Here is a 17,059-nt window from a genome sequence, read left to right as displayed (position 1 = left end):
GCCGTATTGCAGTAATTTTACCCTGGAGTTTATGGTTGCCAGATTCCCCCAGTGCTTTCACATTCATTGATGAATCGGGGTTGAGGCCATTGTGGTTTCTCCTGCCTGCCTCCCCCTTATCTGAACAGGATTGCACATAACTTCTGACCAAGAATCTTGGGAACTGTAGTTTTCCCTACAGTTCCCAACACCCTTAACAGATTACAGTTTGCAGGATTATTTAGTGGAAGTAATGTGCTTTAAATGGACGGTGTGTATGTAGCTTCTATCTTCCCATGTTGTGTGCTCTTGGTTTGAGGCACATTAAAATCTTCTAAAATATGGGTGAATAAATGGAGAATCCTGCCTGAATGCACAGCTTAGAGTATATTTAATTTACCTTTACTGTATTGAATTTTATTGTTTGGTAGTGGGGGTTCCCTTGACCTTTAAACCACACCACAGAAAATGTACAGTTTTTCAGCCTAGGCCTAGCCATGTTTATCCAGAAGTAAGTCCCATTTATTTCATTATCTTAATTCATTGGACCACAGAGATGTTCAGAGCCCTGTCAGCCTTATGATCCTATGATTATGTTTTTTGAAAAACTAGAGCAAGCGTCGTATCAGTCAACAGCTTGTCCTCTGTATTTTCCTTCAAGTGACTAATGAGCAAAATCCCATGTTATATATAAAGGGGATAAGAGACACAGCGGGAATAAACATATCAATCATGGGCAGCTTGTTCAGTCCCAAAAGCTACAGTGAGAAATCAGTCGAAAGAGAGGAGGACCTTGGTTAACTTTCATATTTTCTTTTCTTTTCTTTTTTTCCTTGCATGGGCTACATCATCAAAGTAGATTCTAAGCTGCTGTTAAAAGGCATGTGACAATTACAGGTGTCCCAGAGAGGAATTGCCTGTTTGTAAGAAACATGAAAAACTTGCTACCTATATCCAAGTATCATTATACATTGCAGGAGGGGAGAATTGAACCTGGCACAGGGCTGTATAGTTTTGCTATACAGTGGTACCTCAGGTTAAGTACTTAATACGTTCTGGAGGTCCGTACTTAACCTGAAACTGTTCTTAACCTGAAGCACCACTTTAGCTAATGGGGCCTCCTGCTGCTGCCGTGCCGCCGGAGCACAATTTCTGTTCTCATCCTGAAGCAAAGTTCTTAACCTGAAGCACTATTTCTGGGTTAGCGGAGTCTGTAACCTGAAGCGTATGTAACCCGAGGTACCACTGTAGTTTGAATTGTTAACCACCAATTTGGGCAGGGAAGGAGCAACTCAGTGCCTCAACAGTCCTGAAATGAATACAGTGATACCTCTGGTTACGTACTTAATTCATTCCGGAGGTCCATTCTTAACCTGAGACTGTTCTTAACCTGAAGCACCACTTTAGCTAATGGGGCCTCCCGCTGCTGCCATGCCGCCGGAGCACGATTTCTGTTCTCATCCTGAAGCAAAGTTCTTAATCCGAGGTAATATTTCTGGGTTAGCAGAGTCTGTAACCTGAAGCGTATGTAACCCGAGGTACCACTGTATAGATATTCTAAGCCTCCATCACACATTGTTGATGTACTTTAGTTGTGCAACCCTGGGGACCAAAAATAAGTATAAATTTGGAACACGGCTTTTTAAAAAAGACCCACCTAGCTCACAACAATGTTGTTGAAGAGAAAAGAAAGGGCAACTACATACAACTTATGTTCTCCTAAGTTTGGAATAACGTTCTTCAACCTTGGCTCCCCAGATGTTGTTGGGACTCCTGGCAACATTCCCAGGCAGATTTGTTTAGCCATTGATCAGGGATTCCAGCAGACACTGCAGGCCCAGAGTTGAAGAACACTGATTCATGTGATAAGAAGCTTCCTTAAAGCTTTCCCCCTCACCTAATCACTGTAGATGCCACTGTAGAACCTGGGACCTGCAGAGAGCATGTCGTACCTCTGAGCTATGGCCCCATCCCAGATAGAACCATGAGTGTGCGGGCTGCAGTGGATGCTGTGTGGATACTTCTGGAGCACCTCCACCTGAGTGTTTGTTTGAATGAGGAGAAGGCGTTGGAATGCAGTGGCAGGAAGGAGGTCACATGGGATGGGGGATATTAGGGCAAATAATCCCTGTCCTGCTCATGCCATTGACTTGGCTTCTCCACAGCTTGAGGTACAAGGTGTGGGGATTTAGACCATTTAGAAGGGTGCTGTTTCACTTTCAACATTCCAGAGCAGGGAAAGTGCATGCTAATAACCTAATTCTAATGATGCAGGCATGAAAACGAACAGTCGCTCAAACAATCTCTAGTCAATTTTCTGATAAAGTGAATTTAGTGTTTCCTCCATTTTATGATTAAAGTGAGCTATGGCACGAGTTTATTTTTAAGTAGGTGTTAATTAAAAATATGGAAATAGGTTGGAACACATTGCTTTTCACAGGCAAGGAATAATCACAACCAATTTGTTCACACAATCGTGCCTGTTTGGGAATGTTTTTAAAAACGGCTTGAGTTTCCGCTTGGTTCTCTGTGTGCTTGTTTCCGCAGCGGAATATGATTCCAATAAAATCTGTAATTGAATTTGCAGTCCAAAGAATAAATGGTTATTTTAACAGAAAGTTGCACGCTTTGTGGAAAAGACTTAAGCTCTTTGTATATTGTATCTAATGGCAGAGGACACAACATTACTGCCTTTACGTCTCCTTACAACCCACACATTTAACTAAATGCATAGTATTTATAAAAGAAACTAGTACGGTTTTTGTATCTTTGAACAACTTTATGTCCTGCTGTTTCTGGATTAAGACAAGTTTATTTTTAAATGCCAGTTACTTTGAACTAAAAAAAAAAAGTGGTTCATACATAAGCTGGAAATGAGTTGGGTTTTGGCAGCCTTAGTATATGCCTGCAAGGACTCAAAAGAACTTTGATACACATTCTTCAATGGCCTCCACACTGTTAGCTGTTGTGCAGTATTTTGTCTCTGATGCATTCACTCTGTGACAGCTCTTCCACAAAGAGATATGAGGTAACTGGAAATGACTTTTGAAACACGGGGTGATAGAGAAAGATGTGTTTTATAGAGTATTGTAGGGCAACACTAAGTATTTTTTCACACTGTTAGTCATTTAGGCTACCTCGGCGCTGTACATTTAAAGCAGTATGATACCAATTAAACAGCCATAGCTCCCTGCCCACCCCCCTTGCAAAATATCCTTGGTTATAGGTGCCAAGAGTTTTTAGGAGATCCTTATTCTCATCACAGAGCTACAATTCCCAGAGTTCCCTGGGAAGGGGCAGGTGGCCCTATTTTCAGAAAGTTAGTTTGCCGTTCTGTTCTCCCGCAACAAAAATCTACAACTTGTCAGTCTGTCCCCCTCCTACCAACATCCCATCTAGTATTGTGGAGGGGGCTGGTTTATCTGGATTGGGGTCCAGTCTGTTTTCTGCTCCTTGGGGAGTGCTTTGTTATACTTGACAGCCAGTCATTGGGCACTCTAATGAAGTACTCGCTTCTCTGTGTTTACTTTCTGGCTCCCTCAGCCAATAAAGCGAGATGAGCGCCACAACCCCAGAGTCGGCCACGACTGGACCTAATGGTCAGGGGTCCCTTTACCTTTTTTATTGTGTTTTTAAAAAAGGAAAAAATACTTGTGGCCTCCATCTTTTTATGGCTACATGTGCCTGGTCAGAGATTTTGCTTTATTCCACATCAGCTGCCAGTGCTGAGATTAGCACGTATGCCTCTTGCAGAGATCCCTGCATGCTCACCTGTAGAGCATATGGCTGATGCTGGATTGGGAGGCCCTAGAAGGTAGAATATTCTTCAGGGGGAAGTGAGATGAAAAACGCTAGCATAAGGCAGCCATGGTGTTGATCTACATGGGATAAGGGTTGTGAAATTTGATAAGTCAGGAGGGAACTGATAACTGACGTATCTCAGTTATTTGGACCTTATTTTATGTTGCGTCATGCATTTTTTAAAAACTGAGGTGTCAATATGTAGATGGGAATTGGTTGTTTTCTGCCAATAGTACTCTGACTGGTTGACTAAGTAGACAAATCAGCAGCATTCATTGGTGTAACAAGAAAATTATCTATGTTGACCTGCGGGAGAGTGTTTCAAAACTGTTTAATAGCTTGAATCTAACGGGAAATATTTGTGTGTTTTCTGTCAGCAATTTGTGGATTAAATGTAGAGGAGCTGAAACCATAAAGCATTGTGCTGCTGCTAAACATCACTTAAAAATTCCATGTTGATATTCATTAGTATAGATTACTGCGTTTCAGTTGAATCTCATGTCCTTGAGGCCAAGTTGCTGCTAAAGTGATGCACAGCTTCCTAGATTGTCAGTATAATTCTGCCATTAAAATGTTTTGCTGTCCAATATATGCTTCATACTTGTAAAGTAGCTTTATGCAGATATTTTCATATTTATTGGAAGGACAGGGAAAGCCAGGGTGCACTGTATATAAAACACCATCCCAGGAGGAATAACAGATGGCCCATAGGCCCCACAGCTGGATGAAGGGGACGGTGTCTTCCAGATGTGTCCATCAGGTTCCCAGGCAACCCCACCACATGTGAAGCAGTGTCCCTTTTGCCTGTTTACACCTCCAGCAAGTGTTAGATCTCGTTTTATACATTTTGGATAGTTTGGTCCCGTGCCTCAATCTCTGTTTTTAAATGAACCCTAAAGACCTGGATACTTTATTCTGTTTTTAATTGAATAATGCTGCCCATCTACATTTTATGAACTGTAGTTTTAACTTTGGCTGATATTTTTTTAATATTGAAATAAGAAGGTTTTGGCCTGTTCTTTTAATTAATAGTGTTTGATGTTTTTATTGTTTTGTGGCTTTTACTTGCAAACTGCCTTATTAAAAATATTTTTGTACTGCTTTTGCTTTGAAAGGCCCTATAAAAATGTTTTTTTTAATCAATACAAAACATGGCTCAGTCATATTTTTTGTGGCCTCACAAGCTATCACCTAAGTCCTGGAGATCTCATTTTCCCTTTTAACAAGTTTCTAGCTTTCACTGTTTTGAAAGCAGCTTCAAAACATGAAGGCGATGTGTTTGGAAGGCTCAAGTTATGCAATTATTTGGACCTCAGCCAAGGAGTACCATCTGGAGTCAATCGATAGGAGGCAAAATTTGGACATGAATCTAAGATACAGTTCAATTCAGGGAATAACATGCTTTCTGTCTGCAGAACAAGAGCAGATTTTAATATTACACAAACAACTCCTTTGTAACCTATTAGTCATAGCACTTTACTCTTCAGTTAAACAAGCACAGGCACATCTAATGTGTGCTCTTTTTATTCCCCAAACCTGAAATGCACAGCTAAAGATGAGAGTATTGAGTGAGCTTTAGGCTTCCTTAACTTAGCTAAGTGATTCAGTTTACAAGCTTGCCTGTGTTAGTTCTGAGAAATGAAACATGTTTGGATATGCCTATGGTATGTTTGTGTCCCATATGTGGTAGGGAATTTTGTGGACATGGCAAGCAAAAAAAGAGAGGAGGAATAGAAATTCAGTGTGATTCCGGTTTGGCCCAAACTCTAAGACAAGGATATAACTCCTAAAATGTGATTAAATATTTGGAGAGGTATGGCTAGATTTTATCACCACGGTTTTAATGTCATCCCTGCTGTTTGAACATTTCATTAATAACGTGTTCACAATATGGATGTAAACGTGGGTGGGGGGATTGAGGACAGAGGAATGAGGGGAGCTTGTGCTGCAAATATCCACTCTTTTTAAAGAAAAATTAAGCAGTATTAGATGATAGGTTCTGATTTTCTGGAGGCATATTAGTAAAACATTCTGCCCTTGCTCTCACTCCTCATTTCCAGTTATTGCTTAAGTAGAATAGGTAGCTTTTTCTTCTTCTGCAAAGAAAAATGCTGCTGGAGTCTCCTGCGGTTGGAGTTAACTGTCACAAATAAATAGCTGACTTTCATCTCTGTAATATTACATGAGCAGGCATTCTGTGCCGTGGCTAATGCTATGGAGCCATTTGTATAATATTAAATGTTTTTCCACCAATCAGCTCTCCATTTATACAGCAGTAACTGTACCTTATGCATAGATAAACGGTGCAATAATTTTCATATTAAGAGAACTTAAGTAGCAAAGCATCTGGGGGGACGTGGAGTTTTATACTGGTAGATTGCACAATGTTAATTTTGCAATAACTACCACATCTGCGCAACTCATTCCTTAGGCCTTCTTAGCAACCCCTTTCCATTCGTTCTCCAGAATATTTGTTATTATTTATGCCGTTTTAATGTTGCCGTCTTGCACACTTTTTTTAAAAAAAAAGCAAAGCTCCTGGACGTCAACCACAAACAGCATATGGCAAACACATGGTGGGAAGTGGATCTGTTGTACCACTTCCTATTCCCCCCCCCCCAATGAAAATTGAAAGCATATTTGGAGGCTAACTTTTAGACTGCAAGGCTGCACGCTAAAGAACCCACTTTAGGCACACGCCAAGGTTCTCGGCAGCAACTCGACTGCTGTTCTGCTTTGAAAGGTTCTTCAGAGGTTTCCCAGATTTCAGGGGTGGGTTGACAGGTACCGTATTTTCGCTCTATAAGACGCACCTATAAGACCATAGGATGCACCTAGTTTTTGGAAGAGGAAAACAAGAAAAACAAAATTTTGAATCCCAGAAGCCAGGACAGCTAGTGGGATCACAGCGCAGCGATCCCACTGGCTGTCCTGGCTTATGGGATAGCCACGTGCAGCCTCTCCCTGGCAAGGGGAGCCTTCATCCCCTGCCGGGAAGAGCCTGCGCACTGCTAAGGCTCCCCCAAGAGCCGCGCTCCATTTAAAGAGCGCACGGAATGTGTGTGCGGCTCTTGGGGGCTTTTCCCCAAGCAGGGAGAAGGGCAGCCCTTCTCACTCCTCGAGGAAAAGCCCCCAAGAGCCACACACACGCTGCACACGGCTCTTTAAAGGGAACGCTGAGCAGAGCCTCCCGCCTGCATTTGCTCCATAAGACGCACACACATTTCCCCTTACTTTTTAGGAGGGGAAAAGTGCGTCTTTATAGAGCGAAAAATACGGTACATGACGAGGGAGGGCACTTCTAGAAAAGTTGGGTTGCACACACAGCGTTCTTCATGCGGTTTTCATAGCCTACCTCAAGGTAACAGGTGGGTAATAAATTGAGATGATGGTGATGAGAAACACTCTTGTTTGATGGACTTTCCTTCAAAGCAGCTTTCATCCAATTAGAAAACAGAAGCCTCAATTAAGCACATTTTAGGCAGCCAGTGCGCATGCGCAGTTAACAGCCGTAGTGAAGTTCAGCGTGTCAAACAAATCATGTTTGGGGCATCGGGTGAAGACATCCCTGCCCCCTCTCTGGTCCATATAGCACTATAAAAAGTGTCTTGGGCTGCAGGGGCTACCTCACCATGTTTCAAGCCATTAATATGTGCCTAGCCAGAGTGCCTTATAGAGTCCTGGTTCAAAATCGTTTTGCATTGCTGCAGCCAAACTGCTAAGGATCTGACTTTGTAGAATGCCAAATCGTTGCAAGACATAGGTTTGCATAATCACTACTTTATTCTTTTAAAACTTTTTTGTAATTCAAAGATGACACATTGCATAGGGAAGTGAAAAACATTCTAAGAAAATGTAAATGTTTTGTAACTTAGAAAAAATAACAATCCGGTTTTTTAAAATTTAAATTCATTTGTGGACCTAATTCCCTTGAAGCCTGTGGAAGCAAAACGCCTTTATTCTACATTCTTAAGAAAGCTGTAAATTTTTTCCTTGGAAAAATTGCAACTTTAAAAAGAGGATTATAGTGCTGACCTTGTCTCCTCTATTTTTAAATAGATTTTACTGCATAATCATTGGTAATCGTATACATGAGGTTTTGTTTAAAAGAAACACAAAGGCTTAATTGTATTTTTTTAAAGGAAAGTATTGCATCAGAAGGATTCATTTAAATACATTTGGCTCTGGGCTCTCTTCACAATTCATTCATTCTGATTTTCCCCTGGACTTGTTAAGAATGCAAAATTTAGGAAGGACTGAGCCAAATAACGCTTTTTAGATCACTACATTCTGGCTTCAAAGCATAGTTCAGCTCAAAAACCTCTGTTACTAAAGAAAATACTTCATTTTAATTCTCTGTTTGCAGTTGCATTTTTTAAGAAAGCTATTGTCTAAATGTTAGGGCTGTTGTGACTCACAAAAGCAGCTAGTTCTGGGATAATGTCAGTATAATTGGCTGTTTGAAAGGGCGACAGCAGCAGAGAAAATGCAGGGAGAGACACTGTAGGTATACAGGTCACTGTAAAGACATGTGTATACATGCAAACATCTTAATGGCTAAGGCTTGAATAATTTTGAAATTCTGAATGGCCAGTAATGCATTTGTAGTGCGTCGTAAAGGCATTCAGTAATATAGCCTGGGAGTCCCAACCCTTTTGATCCTAGGAGCAGATCTGAAAACTTAAGAAACTGCCATGGGCACCACGAAATGCCCATTTCGCAAAAGAAAAATTGGGAGTGCTCAGAACCCCCTCCCTGCAAACAGCAGGCAAAACACTGCACAAACTCCCCAAACGAAACATAAGAAAATAAAGTAGGCCAGTTGCACAAACACACCAAAAATGCAATCCTACCCATCCAACAGTCTCAAGCCCCCAATATAAAAAAGAATTGGGGGGCTAGGAGCCTGAGACCCCCAAAGCACCACATTGGGGACCCTTGTCTAGCCAGCTTTTTCCAGCCCAGCAGCAAGTGATTGGAAAGGCTGTTTTTTCGCCCTTATAGCTAGTCAGCTTCTCTTTGCTTTACAGGAGAGAATCTTTCAGGTTTTCTTTTTTCCTTTATTTTTTTTTTAATCTTCCTTCCGTGTACAGGAAAAGATTGTCGGCCACAAATCACTGGCCTGGCAATGAAAGGGCAACTATCTGGTGCTACAAAAGCAGCACAGTAGTAGCAAAAAAGTTGTGTTGGTTTATGTACTGCACGCCAGCAGTTTGGGCTCTAGCATCATTCTGCAGACCGGGAATTGAAAACCACTCTTTTATAAACTAATAAAACTATGCCCTGATAAGGGCAGTCCTTTTCTATAATGTATATATATTAAACTGTAGTGATATCCATAATCACAGGTCCTTCTAATGGTGTAATATTCCATGCTAAGTAATTGAACAGAATTCAGCATCTGCTGACAGATGAATGCTTTTTCAGCTTTAAGGAGGACCCCTGGAAAAAACATACGACTAGAAATTAAATACAGATCCGGAAAGGATGACAGGAAACTGCCCAGTTCAGAGTACTTGGGAGAGTAACAAAAAGTGTTTTTGGTTAACAGCCTAAAGTGTGTTGAAAAACCCATCAGCGTATTATGAGCATTAAATACATCTTTGTTGTATAAGCTTTTTCGTTTTGTTTTCCAAACAGAATGTTGTAGAACTGGTCAAGCCCGCTGATAGCCCTTTCCCTGCTCCTTTGGAAGAAGGTTTGGCGAACGATATATATTCCAAATTTATAGCACAGACCCCAGGTGAAGAGGATGCAACTAAGGTAAAGGAGAATTTTCCTATTAAAACTATCTTGGTTAAGGAAATGATATGCTCCTTAATTATCCATCAGGGTGAGGAGTTTGGGAACTGCCGCCAGAGAATTTTTGCTGGTTTTCTAACACAGAAGCATAGAATTATAGAACTGGAAGGACCTTGAGGATCGTCTAGTCCAACCTCCTGCAATGCAGGAATATGCAGCAGTCCCTTTATGAGGATCAAACCTGCAATCTTGGTGTTACCAGCACCATGTTCTAATCAACTGAGCTATCCAAAAAAACTCAGGGCGAGCTGGTGTGTTGCATATATTTTACTTCCTCTGCAGAAGTAGACATAATTAAATGCAGTTTATACTTACACCCACTTCAAGATGAGAATTTGTTTCCTCTGTTACAGAGGTCCCCAGTGTGGTTCCCATGGAAACCCAGCACCCACAGAGTCCCCCCCTCCATCTGAAATCAGCCTTGGAAGTAGTATTCTGCTTTTGGGTTGTGTTTATGGCACTCCTCTAAGAAAGCAGTACTGCAAATAAATCTGTTTTCATTGATGAAATGTTGGGCACTGCGTTCGTTGAGTTCGTGCGCGCCATAATTTTGCAGGATGGGATCAAATGCTTTGCAGGGTCACCAATTTACAGGGACACGGCTAAGATCCTCAGCTGCACATTTTGTGTCCAACTGCACACACACACACAAAAACCCTGGTAGATAATAGAAAAGGTGGCGTGTGATGGTGCTCATCACAATTTCTCTGGTTTGTAGAAGCCCATGGGCCCAAAATAGCTGGTGAGCTCTGCATCTACTATACCAGCTGGTAGTAAGGCACTTGCTAGCTTTGAGGCTCTGCTCTTCTGCTCAGTTTATTAAGTAACGTGACAGCCTTCCATCCACTGGCTAGGCCAAAAGAACCTCCCAAGTTACCTCTATTACGCCAATACTGTCAGTAATGCTGCTTTTGCATATAGTGCCGAAACGAACACCTTTCATCTAAGATTTCCTTCCACCCTGTTAGGAAATGGAGGGAGGCGTTCCTCTGGAAGAGGAGGCTGAAGCCGAAACCGTTGTGGATCCTTTGACAGGTTACACCATCGAGGATGTTCAGATGGTACTGGGCCAGATCACCGGTGAAATGCTCAGCGGTATTCAGGTATTTCCGGAGGGGTGGCACGTGTTAGTCTTCAGGGTGCCACAAGATTCTTTGTTGCTTTTATTCTGTGTGCATGATGCATATAGAAATGTGCATTGATGCAAGATCCTGCACACAGCTTATTATAGACTCAAGTACAATACAGTGGTACCTTGGTTCTCAGACTTAATCCGTTCTGGAAGTCCATTCCAAAACCAAAGCATTTTTGTTCATATTTTTTAGTCCCTGCCCATTGACCTTAGAAATATACTATTTCTGTAATCCAAGCAATCCCTAAATTATTTGGAATTGCTTCTGCACTGAAGCCCTTTTGGATTGCTAGGACGTTTCTTTTCCATAATTAGCTGGAAGCAGAATTAAAATAGAGGTCCTGTATTATGATCCTTGTATAACGCTTCCCCACAAGTTAGCCACATTCATCAGAGACACTTTCTAACATTAGTTAAAAGTTTCTGCCTGCAGGATTTGGCCTTTTTATTGTTTCATGCTGATGGCTCCTGGGGATTAGTCTCTTAATTGCTCCAATATCAGTCCCTGTTCATGCCATAGGCAGAGTTTTAGTGACTTGTTGACCTGCATTTTTTAAAAAAATAATAATGCCATTTCACTATTAAACATGAAAAGAAAAAATTAACACGAGAAACTCAGTAATTAAAGCCTTCAGATAATACTCTGCATGGAAACAGAAACTGAAAATGGAGCAATTAAAGATAGGCATTTCCCAGGGCCATTAAGAGCCTGTTAATCACTAATCCCTAGCTGCGATCAACAGGAAGTGACACAACAGGCAGGTCCTGCAAGCTTGAAACCTTTAATTAAAGGCACAGGAACTCAGGAAAGCTGGAATAGTGCTTTGTCTGTCCCCAGTGGGCAGGCTGGTGCTGCAGTTGCGTTTTATTGCTAAAAACGTTTTCAAAAGTTACAAATCGTAAAATATGCCGGAGGACAATACATAACAGCGAGGATTTGGCATTGGTGTCCCCTGGATTCTCTACAAAAAGTAAGTGAACAAAGAATAGCAATTTCAGAAGAAAGGGCTGGAGTGGAATGCTAGATAATAATGCATAGGGTGAAAAGTGTGTTTCGTGCAGCAGCATACAATTTTCCAATATAGAAAATAAACAGGACTAAAGGTTGGTGTGTGGTTTGTTTCAGTCGTTAGTTTATTGTTTGGCAGATGCAAGGACAGAAGAACAAGGCAAATCAGGACTGCGCAGAGTAGGACCTACAAAGCTTTAACAAACCCCACCAGCCATGTGTTGTGGCCTGCCAAGTACACAACAGCTCACCCACTGCTATTTTTTTGTCCTAGCTGGGCAGGAAAAGCAGAAAAGACTATATATGGAGAAGTGCCCTCCATAGGTAGCAGGCAGCATCCAACATGATACAGTGGTGCCTCGCAAGACGAAAAGAATCCGTTCCGCGGGTCTTTTCGTCTTGCGGTTTTTTCGTCTTGCGAAGCAAGCCCATTGACGGAGTAGCGCTATTAGCGCTATTGACATTTTAAGGGCTAAAAACGGCTTTTTAACGCTTGGGAGATTAGCAGTTTTGCTGCTAAAATGCTTTTAGCAGCTTAGCGATTCAAAATAAGGGGTTTTGGAGCGGGGGGGAAATTCAAATTTTTTCGTCATTTTTCGTCTTGCAAAGCAAGCCCATAGGGAAATTCGTCTTGCGAAGCGCCTCTGCAGACGGAAAACCCTTTTGTCTTGCGGGTTTTCCGTCTTGCGAGGCATTCGTCTTGCGGGGCACCACTGTACATTGTAAGGTGTGTAGGTCTAGGTTAGATAGTACCATTCTGCGAGAGTCTGCATATTCAGCTTCAGGAATAACCATCATATGACTTCCTTGGTTTGTAAGTCTACTGTGTCATATAAAGACATTTGCATTCTTGCCCTCTCATGCAGCACTAGAAAGCAGTTGAAGGACAGTCAAGCTAACCTCACATGTTTGTCCTCTTTTTCAATAATTGTATAGAAGAAACACAGTTCTCTTCAGTGGACTTGCCACCAACAGTTCCCTCTAACGCAAATCAGGGGTACTTAATAAAATCACTATAAACACATGCCTTTCAGATGGGCCTCTTCTTTCTCCCTTCCTCTCCATCTTCTGCCCCCGGCACTATTGTGAAAAGTCAGACAGCCCCCCAAAAGTTACATTTAAAATAAAGCAATGTAGGTATTTTTATTTGCATGTCAGCAATTTGCAAAAATGTGTCAGTGGGCAAAATAAGATTTGGTTATTTTGATGTGTATCTATCTAGTGCCTGCCATTACTTGAATATCTTGTGGTTTAATCCCAATACAAGGACTGTCTTTCTCTCTCTCTCTCTCTCTCTCTCTCTCTCTCTCTCTTCGCCCCCACCCCTGCCTTGTTTCTCACGAGGCTTCATATCTTTTTGGAACGAGTTTTAGACTTGGAACAATTAAGCTGCTATCCTGTTTGCACTTACTGGGGAATGGTAGCATTGAACTCAGTGGTGCTTAGCCATGCATAGGATTGCAGTATTTTAAAAAAGTTAAGTGAAAGACTCTCTGCTTCTATGGCCCAGCTATAGCTCTTTTCTCATCTTCCCTTCTCCCTGCTCTCTTCATCCTGTGTGAGCCATTTGCTTTTTGCCCTGTTTCTGGAGCTGCTGTCTTGCTCAGCATCCCCACATACGATAAGGAGAAGGAGAAGTTCATCCTGTGATCGCTATAAAAATGAATCTCTGGAAATCCATCTGTATTGTTGTCTATAGCCGTGAACCATTTCATTGTAGTGGGTCTTTGTCCGATTGAACAGATAACCCTCCTGTCAAAATCAAGGAGGATACTCATCAAGCCTCAGGGATTTTGGATGTCATCTTAGGGGCAAATTCAAGGTGCCCTTTTGTCTTTATGTTCCACTGTCTAACTCCCCCACTCCCTTCCTTCCTTTTTTATTCTGGAGGATTTTATCAATCTGGGCCACGTATGAGGAACATGATATGATTCTAATCTGTATTCATTTTATTTAAGATGCATCTTCTGCCACCAAAAAGGGACCCAGAGCAGGATGCAAACATTACACAATCCATAAAGCCAACGATTAAAACAATTTCACAACCTAGTTTACATCTTTTGTTGAGGTTCGCTATTAAAACTGTCTCTGAAACAAATCGTTTCAAATTTGGCTTATAAAAATACTGTGTGGTTTTAACTAGGATCCCTAGGGGCCACCAATGGGGCTTCAAACTTAAATATCAGAAGAGCACCCTGAGGATCTCTTAACAGTGAAGGCATAACTAATCTGTGTTAAATTATTCTGTTCTTATGCACTCATGTTCAGAGACATGAGAAGTATTTAACTGGGTAAGTACAAGGTCCTTTTTCGTCCGTCATTTTTGTCAGAATCTCAGCAACCATTATACATGAGGCCTTCCACCAGAAATTGGCTAAAATGAGCCACAATATGCCTGTGCCATATTTAAAACATTGCCTACTAGTTCTCTTTCACAAAGTGATTTTTGAGCTAAATTCTGTTCCAGGTCACCAAGACTTCAACAACATCATTTTGAATTCAGCAGAGAATTTGGTATTACCGGTAACTCTTAGATGCATTTAAACTAAGTCTAAAGTAGCAGAGAGAGAAAACTATTCTTTTTCTGTTGTATTCTGTCGCTTTGGGGGCTGCTTTTGTCAACCATCTTCCCTCCACAAAAACAGGAAATTACAGGATGCACAAAAGTATACATTTCCTACAAAAGAGATACACACATCCACCTATTTAAAAGGCTACATAAATTCCAAGGCCAGCATTTATACAAAGTTGCAGAAACAAAACAAAATGAAAGTTGCAGGAAACATATTATCACTGTCAAGGAATATTTGTTGCCATCCTCGTGACATTGTTCTGAATACTGCAACGAAATCCAAGCATTCTGATGCTTGTTTGTATGATGTTCATTTGCAGTGGAGCTTTAGCTGAGAGAGACAAGCAACATCTAGTAAAGTAGTTCTGGCTTCTTGTGCACATTGCTTCATTACATTTCCAGTAATGCACTCTTAAGTGCAATAGATCTGCTCTAAAGATTAAACATCTGCTGTGAAGGGAGGGGAGAATGGAAAATAACTCAAATGCGAGAGGATTCCACCTCCTCTCACCAATTTAGATTTATTGGTAAAATTCATCTGAGAAGGCAAGGTTACTGGTCGGGTGGATTGAGAGATGGTTGTCACTTCCTGTTCATGACAAGCATATATAGTGCATTGAACTATGCACACAGCAATGAAATAAAGTATTGTGCAAGTACAGGCTGGGGCATCGTAACATCTGCAAAACAGGAAGATGTCCAAAGAATAATGTCTGCCTTTGCTATGGTGAAACCATGAAGACAATGTGCAGTAGCTGATAGCTCAGTTACATCTACTTCTTCTTTAAAATTGTCTTTACAGACTGAGATTAATGAAAGGCTACAAACGCAGCAAGAGGCCTATTCTGCAAGAATAGACAAGCTGAAGAAGGCCTGAAAGAACTGAGCAAGCAGAGGGATGGTGGTGTCTTACACTTGCTATATAAAACACAGGACAGCAAGCCCTGTGATGTGTTTCTATTACCTACAGTCAGCATAATTGGGACGCTGTTCTTTACCATAGCACATCTATTTTTATATTATTTGAGTGTTCTATGAAAAGATAAATAAAATTAAACTTTAATTTTCCTCTGTTGAAGGTTGTGTTTGTTTGTTTGTTTGTATCAGAGAGTCATCAGGGTTGTGAAATTTCCCCCTATATGTGTGTTGGTGGAAGATATTCAGAACATCCAAGGGCATAAAAATATTGTAACCTTTCGGGGGATCATAAACAAGCAGCCTCTTACCTAGAATAGTTACGTCATCCCTTAGGGATGGATTGATCGGTCTGTTTCAGGCCCATGTAAGTTTTGCATGTAGCCAGCCATAAATCCATTCTGTCCCATTTCTCATTTATCTGTTTTAAAAAGAATGAAAACATGTTATTTAAAGCCATACTTTATGTCATTGGGTGCATTTCTAACCATTTTTTATTATAAAATATGCATTTTTTAGAATTGTTTTTTGAGACAAGGACCCTATTATAAAATTCAGATAAATCTGAAGGATAGTTAAGTTCCAGTGTTTGTACTAGTCTGGGAGGTACAAACAAGGCCCGTTAGGGCAATGAAGCAATATTGCAAATGTAGCCATAGCCAGATCTGTATAATAGTATTAAGTTGTTGGCAAGTTTAATTTTCGGTCCTTTTCTTAATATTTCTTAGCATTTCTATTGCCAGACTCTCCTAAATCAATATTACCAGCTATTCAGACCGTTATGCACTATGCTTGAGATCATAATGCAAAGCCCATGTTTGTCTTTTTATGGACTAGGCCTGACTTTGATTTACTTCAGCGAACTCTGAAGATCAACTGATACCCCCTGCCACCTCCCAGGTTTTATGGAGGCCCTGGGAGCTCTATAAAACACTTTGAAGATGAAAAAAGTGCTATATAAGTGTGCAACGATGCTGATTTGTTCGACTTCACACATATGCTGGACATCTGTGCACTTAAAAATTGTCTAAGTGAAGCCCAAGTCCTGTATGATAAGAGGCCCACTGAAGTGAATAAAATTTAATTGTGCTGATTATATTAAGCACACTTGGGACTTGATTAGGGTCTTAATGGGAAATGGAAACAAGGGACAAAAACCAGCTGGAAAGAAAATGAGAATGCATTATAAATGCACACGTAACATTGAAGATAAGGGTACCTTCTGGTTCATTGATATGTAGGTAGACTCCATTTGGCTGCTCTTTTAATGGCTTGCCAAGAATGAGACACTTTTGAAAAGTTGTGTCAAGGGTGGTTGGTGCCTAATGACTCATTCAGACTTACCAGTCACCGCTTGGTGCTGCAGTTTCATTTGGTAAGTAAGATTAGGCATTCGCCAGGGTCCCAAGGCTTGTGAGAGACCAACACCCTGAAGGAGCCATCGTTCGGACTTTGTATGGAGCACCCAAGAAAGCCTGAGGCACAGTGGCGTAGCGTGGGTTGTCAGCACCCGGGGCAAGGCAAGTAATTTGCGCCCCCTAACCCGTGGATTTGCGCCCCCTAACCTGTGGATTTGCGCCCCCTAACCCTAACCCCCAGATGTTGCGGCCGGTGCGGCCAGCCCCCCCTGCACTCCCCACGCTACGCCACTGCTGAGGCAACATGAGAGAATTGCCCATCTGCATGTCCTACCTCTTCCAGGTTAAGGAGGCTGGGTAAGGGTGGGGAGATCAGTGAGGTTGCCCTGCTTGAAGAACTGCACACTACTGGAGCCAGCAGAAATCCCAGTGCAGTCACCTTGTGATAAACCTGCCAATATGAACTATTCCAAATGATCCAAGACTATTAA

General features: G+C 41.5%; 1 protein-coding gene across 4 annotated transcripts in view; it reads left to right on the top strand.

Moving 5' to 3' along the window:
• Positions 1-15,367, top strand: part of CABCOCO1 (ciliary associated calcium binding coiled-coil 1) — a 52,422-nt gene extending 37,055 nt beyond the window's left edge. For all 4 annotated transcript variants that reach the window (XM_083440109.1, XM_083440110.1, XM_083440112.1 and 1 more), the window contains exons 6-8: positions 9,421-9,543; positions 10,551-10,685; positions 15,098-15,367. In XM_083440109.1, coding sequence (XP_083296235.1) covers positions 9,421-9,543; positions 10,551-10,685; positions 15,098-15,172 — 333 coding nt within the window. In that variant the 3' untranslated portion in view covers positions 15,173-15,367. The remainder of the gene's footprint in view (positions 1-9,420; positions 9,544-10,550; positions 10,686-15,097) is intronic.
• Positions 15,368-17,059: the final 1,692 nt, after the last annotated feature.

The sequence above is a fragment of the Podarcis tiliguerta genome (genome assembly GCF_965153285.1).
Source record: "Podarcis tiliguerta genome assembly, chromosome: 5".
Lineage (NCBI taxonomy): Eukaryota > Metazoa > Chordata > Lepidosauria > Squamata > Lacertidae > Podarcis > Podarcis tiliguerta.
This window is presented reverse-complemented; position numbering and strand designations above follow the sequence as displayed.